At 42.0% G+C, this 17,716-nt stretch overlaps 1 protein-coding gene and 1 long non-coding RNA gene across 3 annotated transcripts in view; one reads left to right on the top strand and one right to left on the bottom strand.

Annotated features, from left to right (window-relative positions):
• The window catches only part of LOC146511133 (uncharacterized), a 31,702-nt gene extending 17,628 nt beyond the window's left edge, over nt 1–14,074 (bottom strand). For both annotated transcript variants that reach the window (XR_014876143.1, XR_014876144.1), the window contains exons 1-3: nt 13,959–14,074; nt 13,784–13,874; nt 9,974–10,086 (exon numbers count right to left, since the gene is read on the bottom strand). This is a non-coding gene — a long non-coding RNA (uncharacterized LOC146511133). The remainder of the gene's footprint in view (nt 1–9,973; nt 10,087–13,783; nt 13,875–13,958) is intronic.
• LOC146511132 (myosin-6-like) lies at nt 5,904–16,842 on the top strand. Its single transcript, XM_085172947.1, has 38 exons — nt 5,904–5,954; nt 6,205–6,416; nt 6,541–6,684; nt 6,785–6,941; nt 7,033–7,060; nt 7,167–7,272; nt 7,351–7,443; nt 7,675–7,738; nt 7,937–8,035; nt 8,236–8,339; nt 8,433–8,571; nt 8,659–8,777; nt 8,880–9,029; nt 9,126–9,296; nt 9,374–9,683; nt 9,772–9,848; nt 9,932–10,137; nt 10,483–10,606; nt 10,696–10,832; nt 10,919–11,174; nt 11,261–11,503; nt 11,854–12,030; nt 12,117–12,262; nt 12,354–12,444; nt 12,536–12,925; nt 13,544–13,670; nt 13,774–13,892; nt 13,975–14,171; nt 14,268–14,451; nt 14,536–14,701; nt 14,791–14,915; nt 15,026–15,334; nt 15,437–15,640; nt 15,715–16,011; nt 16,103–16,207; nt 16,302–16,397; nt 16,483–16,617; nt 16,723–16,842. The coding sequence occupies exons 2-38, from the start codon at nt 6,213–6,215 to the stop codon at nt 16,735–16,737; spliced, it is 5,814 nt and encodes a 1,937-aa protein (XP_085029073.1). The 5' UTR covers nt 5,904–5,954; nt 6,205–6,212; the 3' UTR covers nt 16,738–16,842.
• The last annotated feature ends 874 nt before the right edge of the window (nt 16,843–17,716 follow it).

Genomic DNA, 17,716 nt, shown 5'->3' with positions numbered 1-17,716 from the left:
TGATAACACCACTTGCAGTTGGACTACTTTGTGTTAGCGTTGTGGTGGACTGGGGATCCATCCAGATTTTGCCTTTCACCCAGTAAAGCTGGGATCTCATGCACCTGCTGTTCTTAATCAATAACAGTTAAGAAAAATAAATGAATGGATACTCAGAGTTGGTATTATGAGTTAGATATTGCCAGTATAAATGTCATGCAGGTGTTTGTGTTTGTGCAAAGTTTGTTGGGGTTTAAGCCTCCAAACTTCATCATAGATCATAATCCTATAATCTGGAGGACTTTTTGATGTGCTCTTAGTTCCCTAATTGCTAAGACTTGGTAAGAATATTGATAAACAAAAATAATATATTCTGATCACCTAGTGTTCCAGTTGGGGTTTTCATTCTTGATGACTTAGACAACAAAAGGTTACATAAAGTATCTAATGTCATTGGCGTTTAAGAAAATAATAGATATGTAAATTAAATACATCCCCAAAAGGAAATATTTAATATACCTAAAGCAGCTAAATTCCACTGGAAAACTGGAGACCTGACAATCCTCACTCCTAGTCCCTGTTCTGACATCCTGTATTATCTCCAAACAACTGTATATCATCACTCAGGTGCATTACAAGGTAAAGTTGAAGCTGCTGTACATAAAGCAGACAGCCAAGGTAGCTGATGTAAGGAGAACATCAGAGCATGTTAGCTGACCCTTCAAACAGAAGTACAGGACAGCTGAGAGCTGAGTGTGGAACTGACAGGGAACATTATGTAAGGGCTAATAAGACTACTTGAGGTGAGGACCTTGAATGTGGAGCATTCAAGTGTTGAAAGAGTCTTGTTATACAGTGCAGGGGTCTTGGAAGAGAAGATTCCTTCTCTAAGTCTAAGAGAAATCATCACTGTGTGGACAGTCTCACACTTTGCACGGTGAAGAAATGCTTCTTGTGATCCTGGTGACAGCAGCAGACACTTGTGAATTCAAACGATTTCTCCACCATGATTATATATCAGGTATTTCTCTTTACAATGACAGAAACTGATCTTTTACTCAAGAGGCTGTGATGATTAGTGAAAAGGACTCACGCGCTCACACACACGATGGTTTGCGTCACTGTTGAGAGGGGCTGTGGCCGTATGGAGTGCCTGCTTTGACTTAAGCTCGGCAGAAGGAATCCCAAAACAATTTCACAGGTTTATCTTTGTCCTCAAGGGTAAATGGAAGGAAACAATGTCAGGCCAATAAGATGAAGCGTGGGGGTGACAGAATGAAGTAGCAGTTACGGTACCACTATATAGGGTGGTGACCTGGCCTTGCCGAACAACAGCTGCGAACACGATAATGCTCACACTCAAATTTGGATTGGATTTAGAGTGTGAACATGCAGAAAAATGAACAAAAGCTCGACTTGAATATAAAACAGATTCTTGTTTGTATCTCAACTCCTCTTTTAGCTAGATTGTTATGCAAAGTGGAGAGAAATGGCACAAAGCCAGTGAGTGTGAGGGTCTAAGTAAGTCTGACATCGTGTGTCACTATGACTTGGCTGTTAGTTTCAGTGCCAGTGACATTTGTAGAGGCTTTATGAACGTCATGCGGCCATCTCAGAGCTCAAGGACAAAAGGAAGAAAACAACAGGCTATAAACACCTGCCCACTTTGTTTTCAAGATATTGTGCTGGGGAAGCAGCAACTAATAGTAAAAGCTGACGTATATTTATTGTATTTCGAATGCCATGATGTCCACTTGTAATATGCCGGCACTGTATATCCCTTGATAGTAAAGCAAAATAAAAATAACAGAGTTTAAAGACTGGAGTCAGGTGGGAATCAACCAACTTTTCAGGTTATTAAAGATGGACTGGAGAAGTGTCATGGGCAGGAATGTCATAGGGTGGAATGATTGTAGTTGACACATTTTCAAAGGGGTTGAGGTCGGGACTTTGGGAAGGCCATTAGAGAAGCTTAATGTTAGCCTGTTTTATCCATCCTAAAACAGTTTTGGTTTGAGTTTGAGATCATTGTCCTCTTGGAATACCCAACATTGGCTGTGGTTAAACTATTTAGCATTTGATTTGAGGTGTTGAAGCTCAAGAATTTGGTGGTAGTCCTTTTTTATTATTCCATCCACTTGCAATGTGCAATGTACCACTGGCAGCAAAACAGGACCATCACCATGCTTGACAGTTGGTACAGTGTATTTAGGACTGAAAACATCACCTTTACTTCTCCAAACATGCCTCTTGCCATTATGGCCAAATAGCTTAAACTTTGTCTGGTCTGACCATAAATCTTTTCTCCACGAGCCATTTGCCTCGTCCATGTGGGCAGTCGTAAATTTCAGTCGAGCTTGAAGCAGGAGTTTCTTCTTCAGTGAAGAAGAAATGGCACATAGAGACCATCAAAACTTTTGTGCATCTACAATTCTCCCTCTTAGATCTTCACTGGTTTCATTGGACTTTTGCATGTTTCTGAGTATTGGTCAATCCAATGAGTGCTGCCAACCAATCCTTTTTTTTAAAGAAACACTACGAGTTGTAGTCGATCATGATCACTAAGATAAAGTTAACAGGCAATGTGCAACCTTCAGCACCTTTCATTAAAAGATTTAAGTGAGTTTTTGTATAAAGTTACTGTTTGAGGATTGAAGAAAATGCTAAATAAATTCAAATCATTCAAACATTCATGATGAGTTTATGTAAAATGCTTACCAGCACTTTCACTATCTTAAAAATATGCATGCTTCATAGACACCTGAAATTCTGATTAGAGGCCTTTAATCTGCAGAACAAGAGGAGCAAGAACATGTGTAATATTATTCTGACTGATGGACAATGTACCTGTCATGTGGTGTCTAGCACCAGTTTGTTGGCATCGGGCCTGCTGGGTGCTGTGGGCTGCAGAGTGCATCTCTATGCTTGATTGGACTGGGATCTGGGGAGTGTGGGCCTACAGCTCTTTGTTGTGTTCCTTGAATTTTCATGAAAATTTCTTCTTTTTTAACTTTTTGGTACAATGTCCTTCAGGTTTGTGTGTGTATGTTTGGTTTGCAACAATGCTTAGTTGGGTAGTCAAGTAACATCCACAACAATGCACTTTAGCACTGACGCTATTCACGTCACCTGTCAGGCTTTGATGTTTCGGCTGCTCATTGTACAGGGTGGGCCATTTATATGGATACACTGTAATAAAATGGGAATGGTTGGTGATATTAAAGTCCTGTTTGTGGCACATTAGTATATGTGAGGAGGCAAACTCCTCAAGATGTGTGGTGACCATGGTGGCCATTTAGAAGTCGGCCATCTTGGATACAACTTTTGTTTTTTTCAATAGGAAGAGGGCCATGTGACACATCAAACTTATTGGTAATGTCCCAAGAAAAACAATGGTGTGCTTGGTTTCAACGTAACTTTATTCTTTCATGAGTTATTTACAAGTTTCGGACCACTTATAAAATGTGTTCAATTTGCTGCCCATTGTGTTGGATTGTCAATGCAACCCTCTTCTCCCACTCTTCACACACTGATAGCAACACCGCAGGAGAAATGCCAGCACAGGCATCCAGTATACGTAGTTTCAGGTGCTGCACATCTCGTATCATCACACCATAGACAATTGCCTTCAGATGATTCCAAAGATAAAAGTCTAAGGGGGTCAGATTGGGAGACCTTGGGGGCCATTCAACTGGCCCACGACGACCAATCCACTTTCCAGGAAACTGTTCATCTAGGAATGCTCGGACCTGGCACCCATAATGTGGTGGTGCACCATCTTGCTGGAAAAACTCAGGGAACGTGCCAGCTTCAGTGCATAAAGAGGGAAACACATCATCATGTAGCAATTTCAAATATCCAGTGGCCTTGAGGTTTCCATTGATGAAGAATGGACCCACTATCGTTGTACCCCACATACCACACCAAACCATCACTTTTGTTGCTCCAACAGTCTTGGAAGAATCCATCCAATGTGGGTTAGTGTCAGACCAATAGCGGTGGTTTTGTTTGTTAACTTCACCATTCACATAAAAGTTTGCCTCATCACTGAACAAAATCTTCTGCGTGAACTGAGGGTCCTGTTCCAATTTTTGTTTTGCCCATTCTGCAAATTCTGTTCGCCGATCTGGGTCATCCTCGTTGAGATGCTGCAGTAGCTGGAGTTTGTAAGGGTGCCATTTGTGAGTAGCTAATATCTGCCGAAGGGATGTTCGACTAATGCCGCTCTCCAGTGACATGCGGCGAGTGCTACGCAGTGGGCTCTTGCTGAATGAAGCTAGGACAGCCACTGATGTTTCTTCATTAGTGACAGTTTTCTTGTGTCCACATTTTGGCAAATCTAACACACAACCAGTTTCACCAAACTTAGCAAGCAGTTTGCTAACTGTAGCATGGGAGATGGGTGGTCTTGTAGGGTGTCTTGCATTGAAATCTGCTGCAATGACCCGGTTACTGCGTTCACCAGATATCAACACAATTTCGATCCGCTCCTCACGTGTTAACCTCTTCGACATGTCAATGGCTGTGAACAAAGAGAAACTTGTAAATAACTCATGAAAGAATTTAGTTACGTAAAAACAAAGCACACCATTGTTTTTCTTGTGACATTACCAATACGTTTGATGTGTCACATGGCCCTCTTCTTATTGAAAAAACAAAAGTTGTATCCAAGATGGCCGACTTCTAAATGGCCACCATGGTCACCACCCATCTTGAGGAGTTTGCCCCCTCACAGATACTAATGTGCCACAAACAGGACTTTAATATCACCAACCATTCCCATTTTATTACCGTGTAACCATATAAATGGCCCACCCTGTATGTTCAAGCAGCAGCTCGAACAACCCACCAGGGCGGCTGCTGCGTCAAGCTCCCTCATAAGTGTTGGCTGCAGAAGGACACAAGACAGCTGGGAATGAAACTCAGCACCGCCTGCGATGTGCCGAGGAGTGGTGCGCTGGGTGCAGACAGCCAAGACAGCCCACAAGGTCACGGTGAACCTCAAAGTGTGAAGTTGTTAATGTCGAAAGGTTTTGTGCTTCTTGAGGAGGGCTTCAGGTGGTCCATTCAATAAACATGTTTATTAACGATTTAAGGATCTTCTCTTGCTAATGTGACAGTTATTTACAGCACTGGCTGCGGTGTCATTAGTAATGCCTATATGGGGGAGGTAGTAAGTGTCCTTTGTGTGCTAAATGCATTTCCTTACAGCATGGCCACTTAGACCGTTGAAAGCAAGCAGCTGTCACTCCCGACCTTTTACTATAGATGGAGGAGGGTCATCTGAGGCCCACTGGGAGGCAAAGGACTACCAGAAGGAATCCAAGTCAAAAATTCACAGGGTTTATCTTTGTCCTCCAGGACAATAGAAGACAATACCACAGTCACAAGACACGCAGACAGTGCTTACAGTAGCAGTGACGAGGCACATAAGAAACTAATAACAGAATTTAGACTTTAATAACAAAAAAACATGAGTCAATGATTCTCATTTAAGACAATAAAATGTGTGGAAATGGCTTTAATATAATGAAAAGAACATAAATGATTCATATAAGAGTCAGAGCTATTTTTAGTTTTTTTAAGTGATTTTCTTGCTTTTCTCACAATTGAAGGACAGAACTAAAAAAGATGCTGATAGAGGACAAGCTAATTAAGCTTCGGCTACAATAGCCAATGGCTATATTTGTCCACACCTTTATCTCCAAATACAGGTGTTTCTTTTTTGATCCATTGTGTTCTGGCATCATGCCTTTTAGGGCGGCTGTGTGCTGAGGCACTGCCTCCTGGATGTATAAAAAGAGGAGGTCAGAGAGACGGGAGAATGGACAGAATCACACCATCTACAGGTAATCATACACACATTTTATAATAACATAACTATAGGGACATGTACTGAAAATGCATTTACTTTTGTCGTCTTGTCTTTCTAGAGACCCAGTAAACTTTCATCAAGGGAAAGGAAGAGAAAACAGGTAAACAGCTCCATGCTTTTCCTTTTTCAAAACAAACTTATACTAGACTCAGAATGACATTTATGTCTGTACTACTGCAGCTTGTGGTCCTAGTTCTTAGTTAACAACATTTTTATGATATAATTACTAATTATTACCTTTAAACTATTTGCAGAAATACATTACAATTAAATCAGCTTACAAATTATCCCAATACCATCCGAGAAAGATGTAACCAACACGCTTTTAAACCCACACTCTTGCCTCGCAGCTTTCAAGATGTCAAGTGACGCCATCATGGCGGAGTTTGGGTCGGCAGCTTCCTTCCTGAGAAAGTCGGAGAAGGAGCGTTTGGAAGCTCAGACCAGACCTTTCGACATGAAAAAGTTTTGTTTTGTACCCGACCCCGAGGTGGAGTACGTCAAAGCCTCAGTCATCAGCAGGGACGGTGACAAAGTTACCGTCGAAACTGAGTTTGGAAAGGTTAGTGTGTCATATTTACACCAGCTGAATAAAAACTGAAACATTAGTTGAGATTATGAACTTACACCACTGACGGGTTTTACAGTTTGATTTAAGGTCACTGCTTTTTGTTAAACCCTTTTAGACCGTCACCCATAAGGAGGCAGATATCCATCCTCAGAACCCGCCAAAGTTCGATAAAATTGAGGACATGGCGATGTTCACCTTCCTCCATGAACCTGCTGTGCTGTTTAACCTCAAAGAGCGTTACGCAGCCTGGATGATCTACGTGAGTAGTAACCACAAGCCCGGAGATATCTGCATAGCATGAAATCTGTAGCTTAATCTAAAAGAAACCAAATAAAACTTGCGTAAATCTTCTTCTACAGACCTACTCAGGACTGTTCTGTGTAACTGTCAACCCCTACAAGTGGCTGCCAGTGTACGATAAGTCGGTGGTCGCTGCCTACAGAGGAAAGAAGAGGAGTGAAGCTCCTCCTCACATCTACTCCATCTCTGACAATGCCTACCAGTATATGCTTGCTGGTATGTTCACCTTGTATACAGGACTTTGTAACGGTCTCTCTGAGACATTTAAAAAGATAACTTCTAACATTTATTTTCATAAATCTTGCAGACAGAGAAAACCAGTCAATCCTTATCACGTAAGTCAGTCCCGATAACCAGATCTTTTTTTATTATTAAGACTGTGTTTAAGCTGTTACAGAGATGTCTCACAAGCTCACATACATAACTGGTTTTTATCCCCAGTGGAGAATCTGGTGCAGGAAAGACTGTGAACACCAAGAGAGTCATCCAGTACTTTGCCAGCATTGCAGCGGTTTCTGGCAAGAAGGATGAAAAACAGGAGAAAAAGGTCGGTGTGATGTGATATTTTGAAAGCGTTATAAATACAGTTTAGATGACTAAAACTTTCTATGCTTTACATCTGCAGGGCACCCTGGAGGATCAGATCATCCAGGCCAATCCTGCTCTGGAGGCGTTTGGAAATGCCAAGACCATCAGGAATGACAACTCCTCCAGATTTGTGAGTTCACTTGTTTTGAGGGAACTGTAGAGCAGTTCCCTCAAAACATTAACAGTTCATGCCAGCTCCACTTTCATTCTTTATGCTAACAAATATCAACACATTTAAGTACAGAGTACAAAACACCAACAGTGAGTTAAGTGAACATTTCAGGCAGACTTTAAAAAAAATCCTGGATATCCTCTTCATTCTTCACTGTCCTCACTGGGTTCAATCCTATATATCTCACAGGGTAAATTTATTCGAATCCACTTCGGAGTCAGTGGAAAATTGGCTTCTGCTGACATTGAGACATGTGAGTATGCTGTGACATCATCATAAGCCAAATAATTTTTTCAAGATTTGCATGGTGCTGTGTTTAGAGCACACTATGTGTTCCACTTAATTACATTAACTTTGTTTTCTAGTTTCCTATTTTGATGAGATTTCCTGTAGGTTTCAATAAAGTGGCATACAATTACTGTTCTACTTTTAAATTTCTTTTCTTTTTTAGATTTGCTGGAGAAGTCTCGTGTCACCTATCAGCTCAAGGCTGAGCGGGACTATCACATCTTCTACCAGATTCTGTCCCAGCAGAAACCAGAGCTGCTGGGTGAGTGCTGAATAATAGGCTGGGTAGAAGGGTGACCCAAAATCCAAGTGGTCAGGATCAGATACAATAGCATGGGTGTATTTTCCCACTGCAAACTACCCGTGTATTCTGTGTGTAATTCCTGTCTTTTGATCCACTGTCCATACCAGAATAAAGCAGAACGTAGTCACATAGATTGCAATCTTTCTTTTCTCTGGCAGAAATGCTGTTGATCACCAACAACCCCTATGACTACGCCTACATCTCCCAAGGAGAAACAACCGTAGCTTCTATCAATGATTCTGAAGAGCTGATGGCTACTGATGTGAGTGAAACAGAGCATAGTGGAAAATGCAAATCCTCAAATCTATATACATATTCAGCAATAACAAACAGAAATGCAATTTTCTTGTTTTAGGAAGCTTTTGATGTCCTGGGCTTCACTCAAGAGGAGAAGAATGGCATTTACAAGCTGACCGGTGCCATCATGCATTATGGAAACATGAAATTCAAACAGAAGCAGCGAGAAGAACAAGCGGAGCCTGATGGCACTGAGGGTCAGAACAGAAATAAAACCTCAGCAGAGTAACTATATAACAGTATAACTACAGAAAATAATGCTTTAATACAACATCCATTTACAGATGTCGACAAAGCGGCATATCTTATGGGCCTAAACTCTGCTGACCTCATCAAGGGGCTGTGCCACCCAAGAGTTAAAGTAGGCAACGAGTGGGTCACCAAAGGTCAAAGTGTGCAGCAGGTGAGATGAAATAAAAGGAACCTCACAGAGTTCTGTGAGTACTTAAATAATACAACAAATTTAAACTTTGATTTAATTGCTTTCATGTTTTATTTTTTTAAGGTGTACTACTCTATCGGTGCTCTGGCCAAGTCAGTGTACGAGAAAATGTTCTTGTGGATGGTGGTGAGAATCAACCAATCTCTGGATACCAAACAACCTCGTCAGTACTTCATTGGTGTGCTTGATATTGCTGGATTTGAGATCTTTGATGTGAGTGTTAAAGGGTTTAAGGACATCTTACACAATATTTATGGAAAAATGTCCTTCCTGTATAATGTATATGAAATCTGACTCTCACTGTTTTAGTTCAACACCTTCGAGCAGCTTTGCATCAACTACACCAATGAGAAGCTGCAGCAGTTCTTCAACCATCACATGTTTGTACTGGAGCAAGAAGAGTACAAGAAAGAGGGCATCGTTTGGGAGTTCATTGACTTTGGCATGGACTTGGCAGCCTGCATTGAACTCATTGAAAAGGTTGGTGTGTTCAAACTTGGTCATTTTGACAGCGTTTGTGTATAATAGTCTAACATCTTATCCATCCTTTATTAAAGCCCATGGGCATCATGTCCATCCTTGAAGAGGAGTGCATGTTCCCCAAAGCTTCAGATTCGACATTCAAAGCCAAGTTGTATGACAACCATCTGGGTAAAAGTCCCAACTTCCAGAAACCCAGAGTTGTTAAAGGAAAAGCAGAGGCTCATTTCTCTCTCATCCACTATGCTGGTACTGTTGACTACAACATCACTAACTGGCTGGAGAAGAACAAGGACCCGCTCAATGAGACCGTGGTTGGACTCTATCAGAAGTCCACTCTGAAGTTACTCTCAATGCTGTTCATGGGGTATGCGGGTTCAGAGTCCAGTAAGCACTTTTGGGTTTTTTACTCCGTAAATTTTCCATCATTTAAGAAAATCACAGTGATATTTATATAACTTGTAACTCCATGCAGCCCAAGATGGAGGAGGCAAAGGAAAGGGAGGAAAGAAGAAAGGTTCTTCCTTCCAGACTGTGTCTGCGCTGCACAGGGTAAAAAATGCCTAAAGTTGGGAAGGTTTTGTAGGTTTGGCCAAAGTGCGGACGTACTGATGATTTCCTTCTTACTTTTACAGGAGAATCTGAATAAACTCATGACCAACCTCAGGTCAACTCACCCTCATTTTGTGCGCTGCATCATCCCCAATGAGACCAAGACTCCTGGGGCGATGGAGAATCCTCTGGTCATGCACCAGCTACGCTGTAACGGTGTGCTGGAGGGGATCAGGATCTGCAGGAAGGGATTTCCCAACAGGATTCAGTATGGAGACTTCAAACAAAGGCAAGAAAAACATTATCTGTTGTTCTTTCGTACAATAGCAGTGATGGAAGGTTTTCAAATATTTCTAGTCTTTAAACGTTTTTTCCCTGGCAGCTTAAGGTTGATACGTTTTCCCTATTGGTTGCTTTTAGCAATTGTTTGCAACATTGTAGTTTCCCTTCTCAAGGGGCTTTTAGACAAAAACACTAACTTTCAGAAATCCTGTTCTCTGGCACTGCTGGCAAATGCTGGGAAAAACATTATAACCCCACACTTTGGGTTGTTTGCCTTCCTATTGTTATTCTTCTTTATTTTTTTCCCACTTCCTTCAGTTATTGTAATAATGCTATGGCTGTATCGTTTCAGATATCGCATCTTGAACCCCAGTGCTATTCCTGAAGGGCAGTTCATTGACAACAAAAAAGCCTCAGAAAAACTTCTGGGGTCATTGGATATTGATCACGAGCAGTACAGGCTGGGGCACACGAAGGTTTGTTTCGCCAGCTATATTAACAAAGAAATGGTTGAACTTTTTTTCTGGGCAGTTAAAAAAAAAGAAAACCACTCTGTCACTATCAGGTGTTCTTCAAAGCTGGTCTGCTTGGTGTTCTTGAAGAGATGAGAGATGATCGTCTCGCTCTCATCATTACTGGAATTCAAGCGAGATCCAGAGGACTGCTCGCCAGGATTGAGTTCCAGAAAATTGTTGAGCGCAGGTTGGTGCCAAAGTCTTCATATTTAACATGAAGATAACATTACATTAAGATAAAAATGAACCTGAACTGTCTGATACATCCCACAGGGATGCCTTGCTCGTGATCCAGTGGAACATTCGTGCCTTCATGGGCGTCAAAAATTGGCCCTGGATGAAGATGTTCTTTAAGATTAAACCTCTGCTGAAATCAGCTGAGACTGAGAAGGAGATGGCAAACATGAAAGAGGAGTTTACAAAGCTCAAAGAGGCATATGTCAAATCTGAAGCCCGCAAGAAGGAGCTGGAGGAAAAAATGGTCACCCTTCTCCAAGAGAAGAATGACTTACAGCTCCAAGTCCAATCTGTAAGATACATTAGTCACCTAAAACGTACGTGGACATGATACATAACTGTAATACATAACGATACTGTTTAATTTCTTGCATTTAGGAGCAAGACAATCTTTCAGATGCTGAGGAGCGCTGTGAGGGTCTGATTAAGAGCAAGATTCAGCTTGAGGCTAAAGTCAAAGAGCTGACAGAGAGACTCGAGGATGAAGAGGAGATGAATGCAGAGCTAACTGCCAAGAAAAGGAAGCTGGAGGATGAGTGTTCAGAGCTTAAGAAGGACATTGATGATTTAGAGCTGACTCTGGCTAAAGTGGAAAAGGAAAAGCATGCCACTGAGAACAAGGTATGAAACACATCCAATCATGTTCACATTGCCAAAATATAAAACGACTTATAATGATGAGTATTTTACCACCCTTTAGCTCAGTGTTATAGAGTCTCAGACTAACTAAGACTCAGATTTGATAGCGAGTGATCACTGGACTTTGATCTGGTTGCCATAAACATATATTTGAATGAATGCTGATACTGATTGTCTTCAGCTATGAGGTGGAATTGTCACGTCAATGTCCACAGATTATTGTTATCATGGATGGACTACAAATCATTCATTGGCGTTTAAAAGAGTTTTTATGTGGTGAAAAACGTCTCCATGTACCAGAGTAAATACTCTTTCTGTGATCTTATTCTAAGGTGAAAAATCTGACTGAAGAAATGGCAGCTTTGGATGAAATCATTGCTAAGCTGACCAAAGAGAAGAAAGCTCTTCAGGAGGCCCACCAGCAAACGCTAGATGACTTGCAAAGTGAGGAAGACAAAGTCAACTCTCTGACCAAGGCCAAAGTCAAGCTGGAGCAGCAAGTCGATGACGTAAGCTTATTAAACGTAGATATTTCACTGAGATAAGCTGTCAAATTCTTGCAATGAGATTACGGAGTAACTCTTTTGCCCTTCAGCTTGAAGGATCATTGGAGCAAGAGAAGAAGGTGAGGATGGATTTAGAAAGAGCCAAGAGAAAACTGGAAGGGGACCTGAAGCTAACCCAAGAAAACATAATGGATCTGGAGAATGACAAGCAGCAACTAGAGGAAAAACTCAAAAAGTAACACTACACTTTAAAAATCACAGAAATAACCCACTGTTTGACAAAAAAAAGCTGCTTACTAATTCTAAAACACTGTCATTGAATGTAGGAAGGATTTTGAAATTAGCCAACATCTCAGTAAAATTGAGGATGAGCAGGTAATGAGTGCTCAGCTCCAGAAGAAACTAAAGGAGTTACAGGTAACAGCGGGTTTTTATTTATGTCTTATTTTGTCTTTATTTTGTGAGTCCTATATTAATTTTTTTAATGAATCTGGTGAATTCAATCAAGGCCCGCATTGAGGAGCTAGAGGAAGAACTGGAGGCAGAGCGAGCTGCCCGGGCCAAGGTGGAGAAACAGAGGGCTGACTTGGCCAGGGAGCTGGAGGAGATCAGCGAAAGGCTGGAGGAGGCGGGAGGAGCCACCGCTGCTCAGATTGAGGTGAACAAGAAGAGGGAGGCCGAGTTCCAGAAGATGCGCAGGGACCTTGAGGAGGCCACTCTGCACCATGAAGCCACTGCTGCCGCACTGAGAAAGAAGAATGCCGACAGCGTGGCTGATCTGGGTGAGCAGATCGACAACTTGCAAAGAGTCAAGCAGAAGCTGGAGAAAGAGAAGAGCGAGCTCAAACTGGAGCTGGATGATGTCGTCTCCAACATGGAGCAGCTTGCCAAAGCTAAAGTAAGATGTCCAAAGCAAACAAATGGTTTTTTGACAATGTTTTACAGTTTTTGCTGTCTTTTTTTGTAAAAATTTAATTTGTCTTACTAAATGTAACCCCAAAAGACCAAAATCACTCTTATATCAGTGTGATGAGCATTTCCAATTTTAATATTAGTGACTGTTAAGTTACATAAGAGTGTTTATACACTGATTGCATAAGCATAAGCAGGTCAAAACATACTGACATGTTCAGTACTTTGGTTTATGATGGCTGTTTAAGATGGTGTTTAAACAGTCTCCCTCCAAAACTGACACCAGTTCCCTTAGCCTCTGTATTTTTTCTTCAGTTGTGATTATTGCGGTGACAAACTAAACTTATATAGTAAACTTTTTTCTTAACATGTTAGCATGCTTACATTGTCATTACAGGCCCATTAGCCTTCTGTGATCAGTGTGTAATGTTATGCTAAGCTCACCAGCTTACAGTTTTAATGCTAAGCTAGGCTAACTGTCTTGGGTTTAGCTCTAACTTGCTGACAATCTTACTGGTGTAAATAAGGAAAAAATAGCTTTCCTAATGTGATTCGTGGTATAATGGTACAGCTTACATTCTAATATGGAAATCCTTTCACTCAGAGCAACCTGGAGAAAATGTGTCGCACTCTGGAGGATCAAGTGAGCGAATACAGGACAAAATCAGAGGAGGCCCAACGTTCCATCAATGACTTCACAATGCAAAAAGCAAAGTTTCAAACTGAAAATGGTAACGTGATCCTAAAGAGGTCCAAGTTGCTAGAGCACCATTACATTCGGAACAATGGGGATAGGAGCGAGAAAAACAACTAAAATAAACCCTTATTTTGCAGGTGAGCTCACCAGGCAGCTGGAGGAGAAGAACTCTTTTGTGTCCCAGCTGACCAGAGCGAAGCTCTCATATACCCAGCAGATTGAAGACCTCAAGAGGCAGCTGGAGGAGGAAGTCAAGGTATTCAAGAACTGCTTCTTTTTAAATACAAAACTAAATATCTATTGGCAAAATGACTTGACTTACTGCTGCTTTATCCTAGGCCAAGAATGCACTTGCCCATGCAGTGCAGTCTGCTCGCCATGACTGTGATTTGCTGAGGGAGCAGTTTGAGGAAGAGCAGGAAGCCAAAGCTGAGCTCCAACGCAGCATGTCCAAGGCCAACTCTGAGGTGGCTCAGTGGAGAACCAAGTATGAAACTGATGCCATCCAAAGGACAGAGGAGCTGGAAGAAGCAAAGTAAGGACTCTGTATGAATTCACTGTGATATCTTATTAGTATCTTATCCATCTTATCTGTGATGATCTGAAACTTCTGTTGCATGTTTGTTATTAGGAAAAAGCTAGCTCAACGGTTACAGGATGCTGAGGAAGCTGTGGAAGCTGCTAATGCAAAATGCTCCTCCCTGGAGAAAACCAAACACAGGCTTCAGGGTGAAATCGAGGATCTGATGGTGGATGTGGAGAGATCTAATGCTGCTGCTGCTGCTCTGGACAAGAAGCAAAGAAACTTTGACAAGGTAACATCACACGAGAAAGAAAAACTAGCATGCCACTAAAAATTGAACATATAAAATGAACTACTTTTTCTGGTATTCACTCAGGTCCTTGCTGAGTGGAAGCAGAAGTATGAGGAGTCTCAAGCTGAGCTGGAAGGTGCCCAGAAGGATGCTCGTTGTCTCAGCACTGAACTCTTCAAATTGAAGAACTCCTATGAAGAGGCTCTGGAACATCTGGAGACCATGAAACGAGAAAACAAGAATCTCCAAGGTTGGAAGATATCATTTGAACACGATTTATCCTTTCACGTGACAGTGGACAGAGTAAATGGTACCACTAAATGAATCTTTGCTCAACAGAGGAAATTTCTGACCTGACTGAGCAACTTGGTGAGGGAGGAAAAAACATCCATGAGCTGGAGAAGATCCGCAAACAGCTGGAGCAAGAGAAGGCAGAGATACACACTGCTCTGGAGGAAGCTGAGGTGATTTTTTTCTTTTAAATATGACTTTATGGATGAGCTTTATTGCTTTTCTTAAATTTTCTCACTCTGAATGCTATGAGAGAGAGACCATCATCTACTATTTCCGACAGGGTACCCTTGAGCATGAAGAGGGTAAGATCCTTCGAGCTCAGCTGGAGTTCAATCAAGTGAAAGCTGACATGGAGCGCAAGCTGACGGAGAAGGACGAGGAGATGGAGCAGGCCAAGCGAAACCATCAGAGGGTGACGGACACTCTGCAGAGCTCGCTGGAGGCTGAGATTCGCAGCAGAAACGAGGCTCTTAGACTAAAGAAGAAGATGGAAGGGGATCTAAATGAGATGGAGATCCAACTGAGTCAGGCCAACAGGCAGGCAGCAGAGGCCCAGAAGCAGCTCAAGGGAGTCCACGCTCACCTGAAGGTGATGCTTCAGTTACTTACTTGCATTTTTAAACCGAGAAACAAGATAAAGCCTGAGATACATTTTTGGAAAATGTTATCATTTTAAATTCTATCACGACAGGACTCACAGCTGCAGCTGGATGAAGCTCTCCGTGCCAATGATGACCTGAAGGAGAACATTGCCATAGTGGAGAGACGTAACAACCTGATGCAGGCTGAGCTCGATGAGCTGAGGGCTTTGGTGGAGCAGACCGAACGGGGTCGGAAGCTGGCCGAGCAGGAGCTGCTGGATGTCAGCGAGCGAGTTCAGCTGCTGCACTCGCAGGTATGTCTGCAACACTGCAAACACTATCCTGCAAGATAATATTGCGTGCTAAAGCTGCCTGATTCTCCCGGCAGAACACCAGCCTCTTGAACCAAAAGAAGAAGCTGGAGAGTGACACAGCTCAGCTTCAGAATGAGGTGGAGGAGGCTGTGCAGGAATGCAGAAATGCTGAGGAGAAGGCAAAGAAGGCCGTTACTGATGCTGCCATGATGGCGGAGGAGCTGAAGAAGGAGCAAGACACCAGTGCCCACCTGGAGCGTATGAAGAAAAACATGGAGCAAACCATAAAAGATCTACAGCACCGCCTGGATGAGGCCGAGCAGATAGCTATGAAAGGTGGAAAGAAGCAGGTCCAGAAGCTGGAGTCCAGGGTAAATGTTTCAGAACTTGAAGTGCTGTAAAATAGAGGAGTTGGTGACTTTAACAGTCTTACAAAGGATAAATTCATGGCTTCTTTTCCAGGTGAGAGAGCTGGAAAATGAGTTGGAAATGGAGCAAAGGAAGAGCAGCGACTCTGTGAAGGGCATCCGGAAGTATGAGCGGCGCATCAAAGAGTTGACCTACCAGGTAAACTCCAGGCTCAGTTCCTCTGTGATGCAAAAAATAAATAAATAAAGGTTCTGGTATAATGAGCAGCACGTCCTGTTTAATGATTTAACAGACCGAGGAGGACAAGAAGAATCTGAACCGCCTGCAGGACCTGGTGGATAAACTGCAGCTGAAAGTGAAATCCTACAAGAGGGCTGCAGAGGAGGCTGTAAGCAAAATTAAAGAAGCTTTATTTATGGAATATTCATGGATGAGCCTCCTCTGGATTTACATACTCCTGTCTTCATTTTCAGGAGGAGCAGTCCAATGCAAACCTTAGCAAGCTGCGCAAGTTGCAGCACGAGCTGGATGAAGCAGGGGAGCGGGCCGACATAGCAGAGTCTCAGGTCAACAAGCTGAGAGCAAAGAGCCGTGACTCCGGAGCTAAGGTCAGTCATGCAAAATAGGTCCAACATTTTATTTAAAAAGCTTTAATTCTTTTGAAAACAAACAGAAAACACTTTAAAATGTGATCATCGTTTCTGTCTTTACAGAAAGGAGAAGAGTAAACTCACCATTCACCGGGTTTTCATGGATGCCGTTAAAATGTAGTGCTGTAGCTCTTATTGTCATGTAGCCTGAGTGCAATAAAGAATAAACGAGTTCTGAATGCACCACTATTCTCTGCTGTGTATTTGTATAATACAGTTAAAAGCATGCAAAACCTCCACCACAGTAACACAACCGTGAAACGACAACTGAGTTAGTCTTCGAGCCTCCACAAACCTTTGGATGTTTCTGAAATATAAGATAATAAGAGTGCAGACTTGTAAAAACAGCACAGCTAGTCAGACACGACCAATAAAAATAAATCGAATAAACTTCTTTTTAGTTATGCATCGGCCGTGAAGATTTGAATATTAAGTCTCTGGATGAACTTGAACTTTGAACCTCAAGTTTATTCTGCTCATAAACTAAAGCCTGTCTTTGCTCACCTGTGATCCATGACATGTTTGCAAACCAGTCCCGGAACTAAAGCACGATAACGGCCATGCTTATCTTACGACTTCATGGCATTTCTTTCTAACAGTAACGGATAACTCCCCTAGAGGGCGCTGCAGTCTCACACATGAAGCAGTGCATGAAATGAAGAGCACATAGTCACCACTGGATAGCCAAATAACATGGACTCATTTCTCCATGATACTGAAGGAGGAAAGGAAGTAAAACATTATTTTTTCCTCTCTAAATTTTCTTTTTTTTTTTTTTTTTTTTTTTTTTTTTTTTTTTTTTTTCCGCCTGTCCCATTTGGTTCTTTAGCCGTCAGAATTGTTGTCTGAAGACCAACAAGGATACCCAATGGATTTATTTTGCCAAATGGATCATCATGGCATTGCCGTATTGGTCCATTTGATCGACCTTTGTTTTTATTATTTATTTTATTTTCAGTTGTTACAGACGGGACAGACATGAGTGAGGGATAGGAAAGGGAGAAAGAAAGAGGAAGGAAAAGAAAAACAGAAGGGGAGAGGGACAGTGAGAAAGGGG

Source organism: Neolamprologus multifasciatus, chromosome 9, assembly GCF_963576455.1.
Source record: "Neolamprologus multifasciatus chromosome 9, fNeoMul1.2, whole genome shotgun sequence".
Classification (NCBI taxonomy): domain Eukaryota; kingdom Metazoa; phylum Chordata; class Actinopteri; order Cichliformes; family Cichlidae; genus Neolamprologus; species Neolamprologus multifasciatus.
Note: the sequence above shows the minus strand (reverse complement) of the source record. Positions and strands in the feature narration are given on the sequence as shown.

Excerpts from the sequence above, each read along its gene's own strand:
- LOC146511132 (XM_085172947.1), top strand. The coding sequence starts at position 6,213 with ATGTCAAGTGACGCCATCATGGCGGAGTTTGGGTCGGCAGCTTCCTTC. Across the intron at positions 6,685-6,784 it reads ACGCAGCCTGGATGATCTAC|ACCTACTCAGGACTGTTCTG; the intron begins GTGAGTAGTAAC and ends CTTCTTCTACAG. Across the intron at positions 9,849-9,931 it reads CTGTGTCTGCGCTGCACAGG|GAGAATCTGAATAAACTCAT; the intron begins GTAAAAAATGCC and ends TTACTTTTACAG.